General features: G+C 62.4%; 1 protein-coding gene across 2 annotated transcripts in view; it reads left to right on the top strand.

Annotated features, from left to right (window-relative positions):
* The window catches only part of LOC140458800 (guanylate-binding protein 1-like), a 117,731-nt gene that overhangs the window by 66,519 nt on the left and 34,478 nt on the right, over positions 1-16,734 (top strand). For both annotated transcript variants that reach the window (XM_072553439.1, XM_072553440.1), the window contains exons 10-12: positions 856-965; positions 1,951-2,138; positions 15,310-15,552. In XM_072553439.1, the coding sequence (XP_072409540.1) occupies positions 856-965; positions 1,951-2,138; positions 15,310-15,552 (541 nt within the window). The remainder of the gene's footprint in view (positions 1-855; positions 966-1,950; positions 2,139-15,309; positions 15,553-16,734) is intronic.

Raw genomic sequence — 16,734 nt, 5'->3', positions numbered from 1 at the left:
GAGGCCGTTCAGCCCCTTCTCCAGCCTGTCACACAGGAACAGGAGGAGGCCGTTCAGCCCCTTCTCCAGCCTGTCACACAGGAACAGGAGGAGGCCGTTCAGCCCCTTCTCCAGCCTGTCACACAGGAACAGGAGGAGGCCATTCAGCCCCTTCTCCAGCCTGTCACACAGGAGCAGGAGGAGGCCGTTCAGCCCCTTCTCCAGCCTGTCACACAGGAGCAGGAGGAGGCCGTTCAGCCCCTTCTCCAGCCTGTCACACAGGAGCAGGAGGAGGCCGTTCAGCCCCTTCTCCAGCCTGTCACACAGGAACAGGAGGAGGCCGTTCAGCCCCTTCTCCAGCCTGTCACACAGGAGCAGGAGGAGGCCGTTCAGCCCCTTCTCCAGCCTGTCACACAGGAGCAGGAGGAGGCCGTTCAGCCCCATCTCCAGCCTGTCACACAGGAGCAGGAGGAGGCCATTCAGCCCCTTCTCCAGCCTGTCACACAGGAACAGGAGGAGGCCATTCAGCCCCTTCTCCAGCCTGTCACACAGGAACAGGAGGAGGCCATTCAGCCCCTTCTCCAGCCTGTCACACAACAGGAGGAGGCCATTCAGCCCCTTCTCCAGCCTGTCACACAGGAACAGGAGGAGGCCATTCAGCCCCTTCTCCAGCCTGTCACACAGGAACAGGAGGAGGCCATTCAGCCCCTTCTCCAGCCTGTCACACAGGAGCAGCATGAAGTGCGATATCATACAGTCTCCCTTATACCTTGCCCTGTGAAGGGGGATTATCCCAGAGTTGCTTGGGTTGGGGAAGGGAAGAGAACAGTGCGAGGTTTATCGGACACTTTCCCAATGTTCCCATCTTCTCCGCAGGGCAATACAAACAACGATTCCTGGATCTTTGCTCTTGCTGTGCTCCTGAGCAGTATGTTGGTCTATAACAGCATGGGTACCATCGACCAGTACGCAATGGATAAGCTTCAGTATCCTTTACCCATCGTCAGTCGGGACAGAGGGAGGACTGCAGACGCTGGAGTATCTGAGCTGGAAATGTGTTGCTGGAAAAGCGCAGCAGGTCTGGCAGCATCCGAGGAGCAGGAGAAGGGCTGATGCCCCGAAACGTCGATTCTCCTGCTCCTTGGATGCTGCCTGACCTGCTGCGCTTTTCCAGCAACACATTTCCAGCTCACCATCGGCAGTGAGGCAACGGCCCCCTCAGCTTAGACTGACCGCCTGTGGCAAGTAAGGGGGAAGAGGGAGGGAGAGAGAGAGAGAGAGAACCTGCATTCAGATAGCACCATTCTCCTCCTCAGGGACACAGGGGCAGGAGTAGACCTTTCAGCCTGCCGTCAAGACCGATCGAATATTTCAATGACCTTTTAGCCGCTCCATTCCCACCGGGGAGTCGGACATCTACCGATCCCGACCTGAATCCCACTCAGAAACTGAACTTCCACAGCCCCTCCGTGAGGGGGAAGGAGACGAGTTTCCAACCCTTCGATGAGAAACCAAACCCCCTCCCAGCTCAGAGCTGACCCCTCAGAGCAAAGGGAAGACCTTCGAGAATGGAGATAATGCGAAACTTCTTCAGCCGGAGAGCGGGGAGTCTGTGGGATTCACTACCACCAAAGGCTGTGGGGGGTAGGGGAGGGTGGTCAGGTCATTGAGTATATTTAAGACTGGGATGGATAAATTCCTGATTGTCCAGGGGATCAAGGATCAGGGAGAGGAAGCAGGAGAATGGGGGGTTGGGAAAGTTATCAGCCATGATTAAATGGTGGAGCAGGCTTGATGGGCTGAATGGCCTAATTTCTGCTCCTAACTCTCATGGTTGAACATTTCAGCTTGAATTCTGTTGGGAGTGAGGCAGCACCTGTATTGTTCCTGTGTTGCAGCAACGTGCAACAGGCAGCTTCACCAGTAATTGAAAGGTCTAGGGCACCTTTCCCTTCCTTAGCTGCTCCTCAGTTACGTCACCGAATTGACCGAGCTCATCAAAGTGAAAACGATGGGAGGGGAGGACGAGTCCACGGAGTTTGCTCGTTTCTTCCCAGCCTTTGTCTGGGCCATCCGGGATTTCACCCTGGATTTGATGTTGGAGGGCAAGAAGGTGACGGAGGATGGGTACTTGGAGAACGCCCTCAAGCTGAAGCACGGTGAGGGGGGAACAGGCTGGGGCTGAGGGGCTGGAGGAGCGTCCAGTACCATCCCAGGCTGTGGACGATCCAAATTGTTCAGTCCCCTCCACCCCCAGAGCTTCCATCAGCGCGGCACACCCTCAGCACTGACCTTCCCACAGCGCGGCACTCCCTCAGCACTGACCCTCCGACAGTGCGGCACTCCATCAGCACTGACCCGCCGACAGTGCGGCACTCCCTCAGCACTGACCCTCTGACAGTGCGGCACTCCCTCAGCACTGACCCTCAAACAGTGCCCACTCCCTCAGCACTGACCCTCCGACAGTGCGGTGCTCCCTCAGCACTGACCCTCCGACAGTGCGGCACTCCCTCAGCACTGACCCTCAAACAGTGCCCACTCCCTCAGCACTGACCCTCCGACAGTGCGGCACTCCCTCAGCACTGACCCTCCGACAGTGCGGCACTCCCTCAGCACTGACCCTCCGACAGTGCGGCACACCCTCAGCACTGACCCTCCCACAGTGCGGCACACCCTCAGCACTGACCCTCCCACAGTGCGGCACTCCCTCAGCACTGACCCTCTGACAGTGCCCACTCCCACAGCCCTGACCCTCCATCAGCGCGGCACTCCCTCAGCACTGACCCTCCGACAGTGCGGCATTCCCCCAGCACTGACCCGCCGAAAGTGCGGCACTCCCTCAGCACTGACCCTCCGACAGTGCGGCACTCCCTCAGCACTGACCCTCCGACAGTGCGGCACTCCCTCAGCACTGACCCTCTGACAGTGCCCACTCCCTCAGCACTGACCCTCCGACAGTGCGGCATTCCCCCAGCACTGACCCGCCGAAAGTGCGGCACTCCCTCAGCACTGACCCTCCGACAGTGCCCACTCCCTCAGCACGGACCCTCCGACAGTGCCCACTCCCTCAGCACTGACCCTCCGACAGTGCGGCACTCCCTCAGCACTGACCCTCCGACAGTGCGGCACTCCCTCAGCACTGACCCTCCGACAGTGCGGCACTCCCTCAGCACTGACCTTCCCACAGTGCGGCACTCCCTCAGCACTGACCCTCTGACAGTGCGGCACTCCCTCAGCACTGACCCTTTGACAGTGCGGCACTCCCTCAGCACTGACCCTCTGACAGTGCGGCACTCCCTCAGCACTGACCCGCCGACAGAGCGGCACTCCCTCAGCATTGACCCTCCGACAGTGCCCACTCCCTCAGCACTGACCCTCCGACAGTGCGGCACTCCCTAAGCACTGACCCTCCGACAGTGCGGCACTCCCTCAGCACTGACCGTGAGACAGTGCGCACTCCCTCAGCACTGACCCACTGACAGTGCCCACTACCTCAGCACTGACCCTGCCACAGTGCGGCACTCCCTCAGCACTGACCCTCCGACAGTGCGGCACACCCTCAGCACTGACCCTCCGACAGTGCGGCACACCCTCAGCACTGACCCTCCCACAGTGCGGCACTCCCTCAGCACTGACCCTCCGACAGTGCGGCACTCCCTCAGCACTGACCCTCTGACAGTGCCCACTCCCTCAGCACTGAGCCTCCAACAGTGCGGCACTCCCTCAGCGCTGACCCTCCAACAGTGCTGCACTCCCTCAGCGCTGACCCTCCGACAGTGCGGCACTCCCTCAGTACTGACCCTCTGACAGTGTCCACTCCCTCAGCACTGACCCTCCAACAGTGCAGCGCTCCCTCAGCACTGACCCTCCGACAGTGCGGCACTCCCTCAGTACTGACCCTCCGACAGTGCGGCACTCCCTCAGCACTGACCCTCCCACAGTGCGGCACTCCCTCAACACTGACCCTCCCACAGTGCGGCACTCCCTCAGCACTGATCCTCCGACAGTGCGGCACTCCCTCAGCATTGACCCTCCGACAGTGCGGCACTCCCTCAGCACTGACCCTCCGACAGTGCGGCACTCCCTCAGCATTGACCCTCCGACAGTTCCTACTTCCTCAGCACTGACCCTCCGACAGTTCCTACTCCCTCAGCACTGACCCTCCCACAGTGCAGCACTCCCTCAGCACTGAACCTCCGACAGTGCGGCACTCCCTCAGCAATGACCCTCCGACAGTGCAGCACTCCCTCAGCACTGACCCTCCCACTGTGTGACACTCCCTCAGTACTGACCCTCCCACAGTGCGGCACTCCCTCAGCACTGACCCTCCGACGGTGTGGCACTCCATCAGCACTGACCCTCCCACAGTGCCCACTCCCTCAGCACTGACCCTCCCACAGTGCGGCACTCCCTCAGTACTGACCCTCCCACAGTGCATCAATCCCTCAGCACTGACCCTCCGACAGTGCGGCACTCCCTCAGCCCTGACCCTCTGACAGTGCGGCACTCCCTCAGCACTCACCCTCCCACAGTGCGGCACTCCCTCAGCACTGACCCTCCGACAGTGCGGCACTCCCTCAGCACTGACCCTCCGACAGTGCGGCACTCCCTCAGCCCTGACCCTCCGACAGTGCCCACTCCCTCAGCACTGACCCTCCGACAGTGCGGCACTCCCTCAGCCCTGACCCTCCCACAGTGCCCTCTCCCTCAGCACTGACCCTCCGACAGTGCCCACTCCCTCAGCACTGACCCTCCCACAGTGCGGCACTCCCTCAGCAGTGACCCTCCGACAGAGCGTCGCTCCCTCAGCACTGAACCTCCGACAGTACCCACTCCCTCAGCACTGACCCTCCAACAGCGCAGCACTCCCTCAGCACTGACCCTCCGACAGTGCGGCACTCCCTCAGCCCTGACCCTCCGACAGTGCGGCACACCCTCAGCACTGACCCTCCCACAGTGCGGCACTCCCTCAGTACTGACCGTCCGACAGTGCGGCACTCCCTCAGTACTGAACCTCCGACAGTGCAGCACTCCCTCAGCACTGACCCTCCGACAGTGTGGCACGCCCTCAGCACTGAGCCTCCCACAGTGCGGCACTCCCTCAGTACTGACCTTCCGACAATGCGGCACTCCCTCTGTACTGACCCTCCGACAATGCCCACTCCCTCAGCACTGACCCTCCGACAGTGCGGCACTCCCTTAGCACTGACCCTCTGACAGTGCGGCACTCCCTCAGCACTGACCCTCCGACAGTGCGGCACTCCCTCAGCACTGACCCTCTGACAGTGCGGCACTCCCTCAGCACTGACCCACTGACAGTGCGGCACTCCCTCAGCACTGACCCTCTGACAGTGCCACTCCCTCGGCACTGACCCTCTGACAGTGCGGCACTCCCTCAGCACTGACCCTCCGACAGTGCGGCACTCCCTCAGCACTGACCCTCGGACAGTGCGGCACTCCCTCAGCACTGACCCTCCGACAGCGCGGCACTCCCTCAGCACTGACCCTCCGACAGTGCGGCACTCACTCAGCACTGACCCTCCGACAGTGCGGCACTCCCTCAGCACTGACCCTCAGACAGTGCGGCACTCCCTCAGCACTGACCCTCCGACAGTGCGGCACTCCCTCAGCACTGACCCTCCGACAGTGCGGCACTCCCTCAGCACTGACCCTCCGACAGTGCGGCACTCCCTCAGCACTGACCCTCCGACAGTGCGGCACTCCCTCAGCACTGACCCTCCGACAGTGCGGCACTCCCTCAGCACTGACCCTCCGACAGTGCGGCACTCCCTCAGCACTGACCCTCCGACAGTGCGGCACTCCTTCAGCACTGACCCTCTGACAGTGCCCACTCCCTCAGCACTGACCCTCCGACAGTGCGGCACTCCCTCAGCACTGACCCTCTGACAGTGCGGCACTCCCTCAGCACTGACCCTCTGACAGTGCGGCACTCCCTCAGCACTGACCCTCCGACAGTACCCACTCCCTCAGCACTGACCCTCCGACAGTGCGGCACTCCCTCAGCACTGACCCTCCGACAGTGCGGCACTCCCTCAGCACTGACCCTCCGACAGTGTGGCACGCCCTCAGCACTGACCCTCCCACAGTGCGGCTCTCCCTCAGCACAGACCCTCCGACAGTGCGGCACTCCCTCAGCACTGACCCTCCGACAGTGCGGCACTCCCTCAGCACTGACCCTCTCACAGTGCCCACTCCCTCAGCACTGACCCTCCGACAGTGCGGCACTCCCTCAGCACTGACCCTCTGACAGTGCGGCACTCCCTCAGCACTGACCCTCTGACAGTGCGGCACTCCCTCAGCACTGACCCTCCGACAGTACCCAATCCCTCAGCACTGACCCTCCCACAATGCGGCACTCCCTCAGCACTGACCCTCCGACAGTGCCCACTCCCTCAGCACTGACCCTCTGACAGTGCGGCACTCCCTCAGCACTGACCCTCCGACAGTGCGGCACTCCCTCAGCAGTGACCCTCCGACAGAGCATCGCTCCCTCAGCACTGACCCTCCGACAGTACCCACTCCCTCAGCACTGACCCTCCAACAGCGCAGCACTCCCTCAGCACTGACCCTCCGACAGTACGGCACTCCCTCAGCCCTGACCCTCCGACAGTGCGGCACACCCTCAGCACTGACCCTCCCACAGTGCGGCACTCCCTCAGTACTGAACCTCCGACAGTGCAGCACTCCCTCAGTACTGACCCTCCCACAGTGCGGCACTCCCTCAGTACTGACCGTCCGACAGTGCGGCACTCCCTCAGTACTGAACCTCCGACAGTGCAGCACTCCCTCAGCACTGACCCTCAGACAGTGTGGCACGCCCTCAGCACTGAGCCTCCCACAGTGCGGCACTCCCTCAGTACTGACCCTCCGACAGTGCGGCACTCCCTCTGTACTGACCCTCCGACAGTGCCCACTCCCTCAGCACTGACCCTCCGACAGTGCGGCACTCCCTTAGCACTGACCCTCTGACAGTGCGGCACTCCCTCAGCACTGACCCTCCGACAGTGCGGCACTCCCTCAGCACTGACCCTCTGACAGTGCGGCACTCCCTCAGCACTGACACACTGACAGTGCGGCACTCCCTCAGCACTGACCCTCTGACAGTGCCACTCCCTCGGCACTGACCCTCCGACAGTGCGGCACTCCCTCAGCACTGACCCTCCGACAGTGCGGCTCTCCCTCAGCACTGACACACTGACAGTGCGGCACTCCCTCAGCACTGACCCTCTGACAGTGCCACTCCCTCAGCACTGACCCTCTGACAGTGCGGCACTCCCTCAGCACTGACCCTCCGACAGTGCGGCACTCCCTCAGCACTGACCCTCTGACAGTGCGGCACTCCCTCAGCACTGACCCTCCGACAGTGCGGCACTCCCTCAGCACTGACCCTCTGACAGTGCGGCACTCCCTCAGCACTGACCCTCCGACAGTGCGGTACTCCCTCAGCACTGACCCTCCGACAGTGCGGCACTCCCTCAGCACTGACCCTCCGACAGTGCGGCACTCCCTCAGCACTGACCCTCCGACAGTGCGGCACTCCCTCAGCACTGACCCTCCGACAGTGCGGCACTCCCTCAGCACTGACCCTCTGACAGTGCCCACTCCCTCAGCACTGACCCTCCGACAGTGCGGCACTCCCTCAGCACTGACCCTCTGACAGTGCGGCACTCCCTCAGCACTGACCCTCTGACAGTGCGGCACTCCCTCAGCACTGACCCTCCGACAGTACCCACTCCCTCAGCACTGACCCTCCGACAGTGCGGCACTCCCTCAGCACTGACCCTCCGACAGTGCGGCACTCCCTCAGCACTGACCCTCCGACAGTGTGGCACGCCCTCAGCACTGACCCTCCCACAGTGCGGCTCTCCCTCAGCACTGACCCTCCGACAGTGTGGCACGCCCTCAGCACTGACCCTCCCACAGTGCGGCACTCCCTCAGCACTGACCCTCTCACAGTGCCCACTCCCTCAGCACTGACCCTCCGACAGTGCGGCACTCCCTCAGCACTGACCCTCTGACAGTGCGGCACTCCCTCAGCACTGACCCTCTGACAGTGCGGCACTCCCTCAGCACTGACCCTCCGACAGTACCCACTCCCTCAGCAATGACCCTCCCACAATGCGGCACTCCCTCAGCACTGACCCTCCGACAGTGCCCACTCCCTCAGCACTGACCCTCTGACAGTGCGGCACTCCCTCAGCACTGACCCTCCGACAGTGCGGCACTCCCTCAGCACTGACCCTCTGACAGTGCGGCACTCCCTCAGCACTGACCCACTGACAGTGCGGCACTCCCTCAGTACTGACCCTCTGACAGTGCGGCACTCCCTCAGCACTGACCCTCCGACAGTGCGGCACTCCCTCAGCACTGACCCTCCGACAGTGCGGCACTCCCTCAGCACTGACCCTCCGACAGTGCGGCACTCCCTCAGCACTGACCCTCCGACAGTACCCAATCCCTCAGCACTGACCCTCCCACAATGCGGCACTCCCTCAGCACTGACCCTCCGACAGTGCGGCACTCCCTCAGCACTGACCCTCCGACAGTGCGGCACTCCCTCAGCACTGACCCTCCGACAGTGCGGCACTCCCTCAGCACTGACCCTCCGACAGTGCGGCACTCCCTCAGCACTGACCCTCCGACAGTGCGGCACTCCCTCAGCACTGACCCTCCGACAGTGCGGCACTCCCTCAGCACTGACCCTCCGACAGTACCCAATCCCTCAGCACTGACCCTCCCACAATGCGGCACTCCCTCAGCACTGACCCTCCGACAGTGCCCACTCCCTCAGCACTGACCCTCTGACAGTGCGGCACTCCCTCAGCACTGACCCTCCGACAGTGCGGCACTCCCTCAGCAGTGACCCTCCGACAGAGCATCGCTCCCTCAGCACTGACCCTCCGACAGTACCCACTCCCTCAGCACTGACCCTCCAACAGCGCAGCACTCCCTCAGCACTGACCCTCCGACAGTACGGCACTCCCTCAGCCCTGACCCTCCGACAGTACGGCACACCCTCAGCACTGACCCTCCCACAGTACGGCACTCCCTCAGCCCTGACCCTCCGACAGTGCGGCACACCCTCAGCACTGACCCTCCCACAGTGCGGCACTCCCTCAGTACTGAACCTCCGACAGTGCAGCACTCCCTCAGTACTGACCCTCCCACAGTGCGGCACTCCCTCAGTACTGACCGTCCGACAGTGCGGCACTCCCTCAGTACTGAACCTCCGACAGTGCAGCACTCCCTCAGCACTGACCCTCCGACAGTGTGGCACGCCCTCAGCACTGAGCCTCCCACAGTGCGGCACTCCCTCAGTACTGACCCTCCGACAGTGCGGCACTCCCTCTGTACTGACCCTCCGACAGTGCCCACTCCCTCAGCACTGACCCTCCGACATTGCGGCACTCCCTTAGCACTGACCCTCTGACAGTGCGGCACTCCCTCAGCACTGACCCTCCGACAGTGCGGCACTCCCTCAGCACTGACCCTCTGACAGTGCGGCACTCCCTCAGCACTGACCCTCGGACAGTGCGGCACTCCCTCAGCACTGACCCTCTGACAGTGCCACTCCCTCGGCACTGACCCTCCGACAGTGCGGCACTCCCTCAGCACTGACCCTCTGACAGTGCGGCACTCCCTCAGCACTGACCCTCCGACAGTGCGGCACTCCCTCAGCACTGACCCTCCGACAGTGCGGCACTCCCTCAGCACTGACCCTCCGACAGTGCGGCACTCCCTCAGCACTGACCCTCCGACAGTGCGGCACTCCCTCAGCACTGACCCTCCGACAGTGCGGCACTCCCTCAGCACTGACCCTCCGACAGTGCGGCACTCCCTCAGCACTGACCCTCCGACAGTGCGGCACTCCCTCAGCACTGACCCTCTGACAGTACCCACTCCCTCAGCACTGACCCTCCGACAGTGCGGCACTCCCTCAGCACTGACCCTCCGACAGTGCGGCACTCCCTCAGCACTGACCCTCCGACAGTGTGGCACGCCCTCAGCACTGACCCTCCCACAGTGCGGCTCTCCCTCAGCACTGACCCTCCGACAGTGTGGCACGCCCTCAGCACTGACCCTCCCACAGTGCGGCACTCCCTCAGCACTGACCCTCTCACAGTGCGGCACTCCCTCAGCACTGACCCTCCGACAGTGCGGCACTCCCTCAGCACTGACCCTCTGACAGTGCGGCACTCCCTCAGCACTGACCCTCTGACAGTGCGGCACTCCCTCAGCACTGACCCTCCGACAGTACCCACTCCCTCAGCACTGACCCTCCGACAGTGCGGCACTCCCTCAGCACTGACCCTCTGACAGTGCGGCACTCCCTCAGCACTGACCCACTGACAGTGCGGCACTCCCTCAGCACTGACCCTCTGACAGTGCCACTCCCTCGGCACTGACCCTCCGACAGTGCGGCACTCCCTCGGCACTGACTCTCCGACAGTGCGGCACTCCCTCAGCACTGACCCTCCGACAGTGCGGCACTCCCTCAGCACTGACCCTCCGACAGTACCCAATCCCTCAGCACTGACCCTCCCACAATGCGGCACTCCCTCAGCACTGACCCTCCGACAGTGCCCACTCCCTCAGCACTGACCCTCTGACAGTGCGGCACTCCCTCAGCACTGACCCTCCGACAGTGCGGCACTCCCTCAGCAGTGACCCTCCGACAGAGCATCGCTCCCTCAGCACTGACCCTCCGACAGTACCCACTCCCTCAGCACTGACCCTCCAACAGCGCAGCACTCCCTCAGCACTGACCCTCCGACAGTGTGGCACGCCCTCAGCACTGACCCTCCCACAGTGCGGCACTCCCTCAGCACTGACCCTCTCACAGTGCCCACTCCCTCAGCACTGACCCTCCGACAGTGCGGCACTCCCTCAGCACTGACCCTCCGACAGTGCGGCACTCCCTCAGCACTGACCCTCTGACAGTGCGGCACTCCCTCAGCACTGACCCTCCGACAGTGCGGCACTCCCTCAGCACTGACCCTCCCACAGTGCGGCTCTCCCTCAGCACTGACCCTCCGACAGTGTGGCACGCCCTCAGCACTGACCCTCCCACAGTGCGGCACTCCCTCAGCACTGACCCTCTCACAGTGCCCACTCCCTCAGCACTGACCCTCCGACAGTGCGGCACTCCCTCAGCACTGACCCTCTGACAGTGCGGCACTCCCTCAGCACTGACCCTCTGACAGTGCGGCACTCCCTCAGCACTGACCCTCCGACAGTACCCACTCCCTCAGCACTGACCCTCCCACAATGCGGCACTCCCTCAGCACTGACCCTCCGACAGTGCCCACTCCCTCAGCACTGACCCTCTGACAGTGCGGCACTCCCTCGGCACTGACCCTCTGACAGTGCGGCACTCCCTCAGCACTGACCCTCTGACAGTGCGGCACTCCCTCAGCACTGACCCTCTGACAGTGCGGCACTCCCTCAGCACTGACCCTCCGACAGTGCCACTCCCTCGGCACTGACCCTCCGACAGTGCGGCACTCCCTCAGCACTGACCCTCCGACAGTGCGGCACTCCCTCAGCACTGACCCTCCCACAGTGCGGCTCTCCCTCAGCACTGACCCTCCGACAGTGCGGCACTCCCTCAGCACTGACCCTCCGACAGTGCGGCACTCCCTCAGCACTGACCCTCCGACAGTGCGGCACTCCCTCAGCACTGACCCTCCGACAGTGCGGCACTCCCTCAGCACTGACCCTCCGACAGTGCGGCACTCCCTCAGCACTGACCCTCCGACAGTGCGGCACTCCCTCAGCACTGACCCTCCGACAGTGCGGCACTCCCTCAGCACTGACCCTCCGACAGTGCGGCACTCCCTCAGCACTGACCCTCCGACAGTGCGGCACTCCCTCAGCACTGACCCTCCGACAGTGCGGCACTCCCTCAGCACTGACCCTCCGACAGTGCGGCACTCCCTCAGCACTGACCCTCTGACAGTGCGGCACTCCCTCAGCACTGACCCTCTGACAGTGCGGCACTCCCTCAGCACTGACCCTCCGACAGTACCCACTCCCTCAGCACTGACCCTCCGACAGTGCGGCACTCCCTCAGCACTGACCCTCTGACAGTGCGGCACTCCCTCAGCACTGACCCTCCGACAGTGCGGTACTCCCTCAGCACTGACCCTCCGACAGTGCGGCACTCCCTCAGCACTGACCCTCCGACAGTGCGGCACTCCCTCAGCACTGACCCTCCGACAGTGCGGCACTCCCTCAGCACTGACCCTCCGACAGTGCGGCACTCCCTCAGCACTGACCCTCCGACAGTGCGGCACTCCCTCAGCACTGACCCTCCGACAGTGCGGCACTCCCTCAGCACTGACCCTCTGACAGTGCCCACTCCCTCAGCACTGACCCTCCGACAGTGCGGCACTCCCTCAGCACTGACCCTCTGACAGTGCGGCACTCCCTCAGCACTGACCCTCTGACAGTGCGGCACTCCCTCAGCACTGACCCTCCGACAGTACCCACTCCCTCAGCACTGACCCTCCGACAGTGCGGCACTCCCTCAGCACTGACCCTCCGACAGTGCGGCACTCCCTCAGCACTGACCCTCCGACAGTGTGGCACGCCCTCAGCACTGACCCTCCCACAGTGCGGCTCTCCCTCAGCACTGACCCTCCAACAGTGTGGCACGCCCTCAGCACTGACCCTCCCACAGTGCGGCACTCCCTCAGCACTGACCCTCTCACAGTGCCCACTCCCTCAGCACTGACCCTCCGACAGTGCGGCACTCCCTCAGCACTGACCCTCTGACAGTGCGGCACTCCCTCAGCACTGACCCTCCGACAGTGCGGCACGCCCTCAGCACTGACCCTCTGACAGTGCGGCACTCCCTCAGCACTGACCCTCCGACAGTACCCACTCCCTCAGCACTGACCCTCCCACAATGCGGCACTCCCTCAGCACTGACCCTCCGACAGTGCCCACTCCCTCAGCACTGACCCTCTGACAGTGCGGCACTCCCTCAGCACTGACCCTCCGACAGTGCGGCACTCCCTCAGCACTGACCCTCTGACAGTGCGGCACTCCCTCAGCACTGACCCACTGACAGTGCGGCACTCCCTCAGCACTGACCCTGTGACAGTGCCACTCCCTCGGCACTGACCCTCCGACAGTGCGGCACTCCCTCGGCACTGACTCTCCGACAGTGCGGCACTCCCTCAGCACTGACCCTCCGACAGTGCGGCACTCCCTCAGCACTGACCCTCCGACAGTACCCAATCCCTCAGCACTGACCCTCCCACAATGCGGCACTCCCTCAGCACTGACCCTCCGACAGTGCCCACTCCCTCAGCACTGACCCTCTGACAGTGCGGCACTCCCTCAGCACTGACCCTCCGACAGTGCGGCACTCCCTCAGCAGTGACCCTCCGACAGAGCATCGCTCCCTCAGCACTGACCCTCCGACAGTACCCACTCCCTCAGCACTGACCCTCCAACAGCGCAGCACTCCCTCAGCACTGACCCTCCGACAGTACGGCACTCCCTCAGCCCTGACCCTCCGACAGTGCGGCACACCCTCAGCACTGACCCTCCCACAGTGCGGCACTCCCTCAGTACTGAACCTCCGACAGTGCAGCACTCCCTCAGTACTGACCCTCCCACAGTGCGGCACTCCCTCAGTACTGACCGTCCGACAGTGCGGCACTCCCTCAGTACTGAACCTCCGACAGTGCAGCACTCCCTCAGCACTGACCCTCCGACAGTGTGGCACGCCCTCAGCACTGAGCCTCCCACAGTGCGGCACTCCCTCAGTACTGACCCTCCGACAGTGCGGCACTCCCTCTGTACTGACCCTCCGACAGTGCCCACTCCCTCAGCACTGACCCTCCGACAGTGCGGCACTCCCTTAGCACTGACCCTCTGACAGTGCGGCACTCCCTCAGCACTGACCCTCCGACAGTGCGGCACTCCCTCAGCACTGACCCTCTGACAGTGCGGCACTCCCTCAGCACTGACACACTGACAGTGCGGCACTCCCTCAGCACTGACCCTCTGACAGTGCCACTCCCTCGGCACTGACCCTCCGACAGTGCGGCACTCCCTCAGCACTGACCCTCTGACAGTGCGGCACTCCCTCAGCACTGACCCTCCGACAGTGCGGCACTCCCTCAGCACTGACCCTCCGACAGTGCGGCACTCCCTCAGCACTGACCCTCCGACAGTGCGGCACTCCCTCAGCACTGACCCTCCGACAGTGCGGCACTCCCTCAGCACTGACCCTCCGACAGTGCGGCACTCCCTCAGCACTGACCCTCCGACAGTGCGGCACTCCCTCAGCACTGACCCTCCGACAGTGCGGCACTCCCTCAGCACTGACCCTCCGACAGTGCGGCACTCCCTCAGCACTGACCCTCCGACAGTGCGGCACTCCCTCAGCACTGACCCTCCGACAGTGCGGCACTCCCTCAGCACTGACCCTCCGACAGTGCGGCACTCCCTCAGCACTGACCCTCTCACAGTGCCCACTCCCTCAGCACTGACCCTCCGACAGTGCGGCACTCCCTCAGCACTGACCCTCCGACAGTGCGGCACTCCCTCAGCACTGACCCTCCGACAGTGTGACACTCCCTCAGCACTGACCCTCCGACAGTGCGGCACTCCCTCAGCACTGACCCTCCGACAGTGTGACACTCCCTCAGCACTGACCCTCTGACAGTGCGGCACTCCCTCAGCACTGACCCTCTGACAGTGCGGCACTCCCTCAGCACTGACCCTCCGACAGTACCCACTCCCTCAGCACTGACCCTCCGACAGTGCGGCACTCCCTCAGCACTGACCCTCCGACAGTGTGACACTCCCTCAGCACTGACCCTCTGACAGTGCGGCACTCCCTCAGCACTGACCCTCCGACAGTGCGGCACTCCCTCAGCACTCACCCTCCGACAGTGCGGCACTCCCTCAGCACTGACCCTCTGACAGTGCGGCACTCCCTCAGCACTGACCCTCCGACAGTGCGGCACTCCCTCAGCACTGACCCTCTGACAGTGCGGCACTCCCTCAGCACTGACCCTCCGACAGTGCGGCACTCCCTCAGCACTCACCCTCCGACAGTGCGGCACTCCCTCAGCACTGACCCTCTGACAGTGCGGCACTCCCTCAGCACTGACCCTCTGACAGTGCGGCACTCCCTCAGCGCTGACGATGGGTCATCTCGGAGTGGATTACAGCCTCTGATCCCTGGTCAGTGTTTTGACCCTGTGATCTGCTCAATCCCCACGGCCCTGGTCAACCTGAACAGATGACCAGCTGATTGAATTTGTGATCTCGTTTCCTTCCTCCCAGGCTCCAGTCCAAATATCCAGAAGTATAACCTGCCGAGGGAGTGCATCAGGAATTACTTCCCCACGCGCAAGTGTTTTGTCTTTGACAGACCTGCTGATAAAGACACCATGAGGAACATGGAGGAGGTTCCTGACTCCTGTCTGGATGCTGCGTTTGTGAATCAGTCCCAGAGATTTGTTCAGTACGTTTACAGAACGGCGCAGACCAAGACTCTTAAAGGAGGGCACCCAGTGACTGGGAAGAGTAAGTGACTGCACACAGCCACCCGAGTGATTGTGTGAGTGTGGGACAGGGGCTGTTCACCAAGAGAGGTCATCGATTCAGTTCGGGATGGGCGTCAGACAGTACCCGGCCTGTTCACTGGGTCTCCCTCTCTGCAGGTGTTGCAGCGTTCCTGCTCTGGCTGTCCCAGTGTTTGAGGAGGGTCTGGCTGAAGGTGAGCTCTGGTCTGACTGACCGATATCAGGAGGACCTGACCACCTACACTGGCTGTGCTTCAGGAGGCGTCCCCGCCTGCCCACCTCCTTCTAGCTACACAGGAACAGCCACCTTAGCAGGGCCACTGCCCTCCCTCACCGTGTAATTGGAGCAGGCAGGCAACGTCCGGGAGACTCTCGTGGGTGTGTGTGTGTGTAGGTGTGTGTAGGTGCGTGTGTGTGTGTGTATGTGTGTGTGTGTGTGTGTATGTGTGTGTGTGTGTGTGTGTGTGTAGGTGTGTGTGTGTAGGTGTGTGTGTGTAGGTGTGTGTGTGTGTAGGTGTGTGTGTGTAGGTGTGTGTGTGTGTGTAGGTGTGTGTGTGTGTATGTGTGTGTGTGTAGGTTTGTGTGTGTGTGTGTAGGTGTGTGTGTGTAGGTTTGTATGTGTGTGTGCATGTGTGTGTGTGTGTGTGTGTGTGTGTATGTGTGTGTGTAGGGGTGTGTGTGTAGGTGTGTGTGTGCGTGAGACTCTGTGTGTGTGTGTGTGTGTGTGTATTTGTGTAGGTGTGTGTGTGTGTCTGTGTGTGTGTCTGTATGTGTGTGTGTAGGTGTGTGTGTGTGTAGGTGTGTGTGCGTGTGTGTGTAGGTGTGTGTGTGTTGGTTTGTGTGTGTGTGGGTTTGTGTGTGTGTAGGGTTTGTGTGTGTGTATGTGTGCAGGTGTGTGTGTGTAGGTGTCAGTGTGTGTATGTAAGTAGGTGTGTGTGTGACTCTGTGTGTGTGTGACTCTGTGTGTGTGTGAGACTTTGTGTGTGTGTGTAGGTGTGTGTGTGTAGGTTTGTGTGTGTGTGTAGGTGTGTGTGTAGGTGTCTGTGTGTGTGTATGTGTGTAGGTGTGTGTGTGAGACTTTGTGTATGTGTAGGTGTATGTGTGTGTGGGTGTGTGTGTGTGTGTAGGTGTATGTGTGTGTAGGTGTGTGTGTGTGTAGGTGTGTGTGTAGGTGTGTGTGTGT

The sequence above is a fragment of the Chiloscyllium punctatum genome, chromosome 34 (assembly GCF_047496795.1).
Source record: "Chiloscyllium punctatum isolate Juve2018m chromosome 34, sChiPun1.3, whole genome shotgun sequence".
Classification (NCBI taxonomy): domain Eukaryota; kingdom Metazoa; phylum Chordata; class Chondrichthyes; order Orectolobiformes; family Hemiscylliidae; genus Chiloscyllium; species Chiloscyllium punctatum.
The sequence above is the reverse complement of the archived record's forward strand: the minus strand, read 5'-3'. Positions and strand labels throughout refer to the sequence as shown.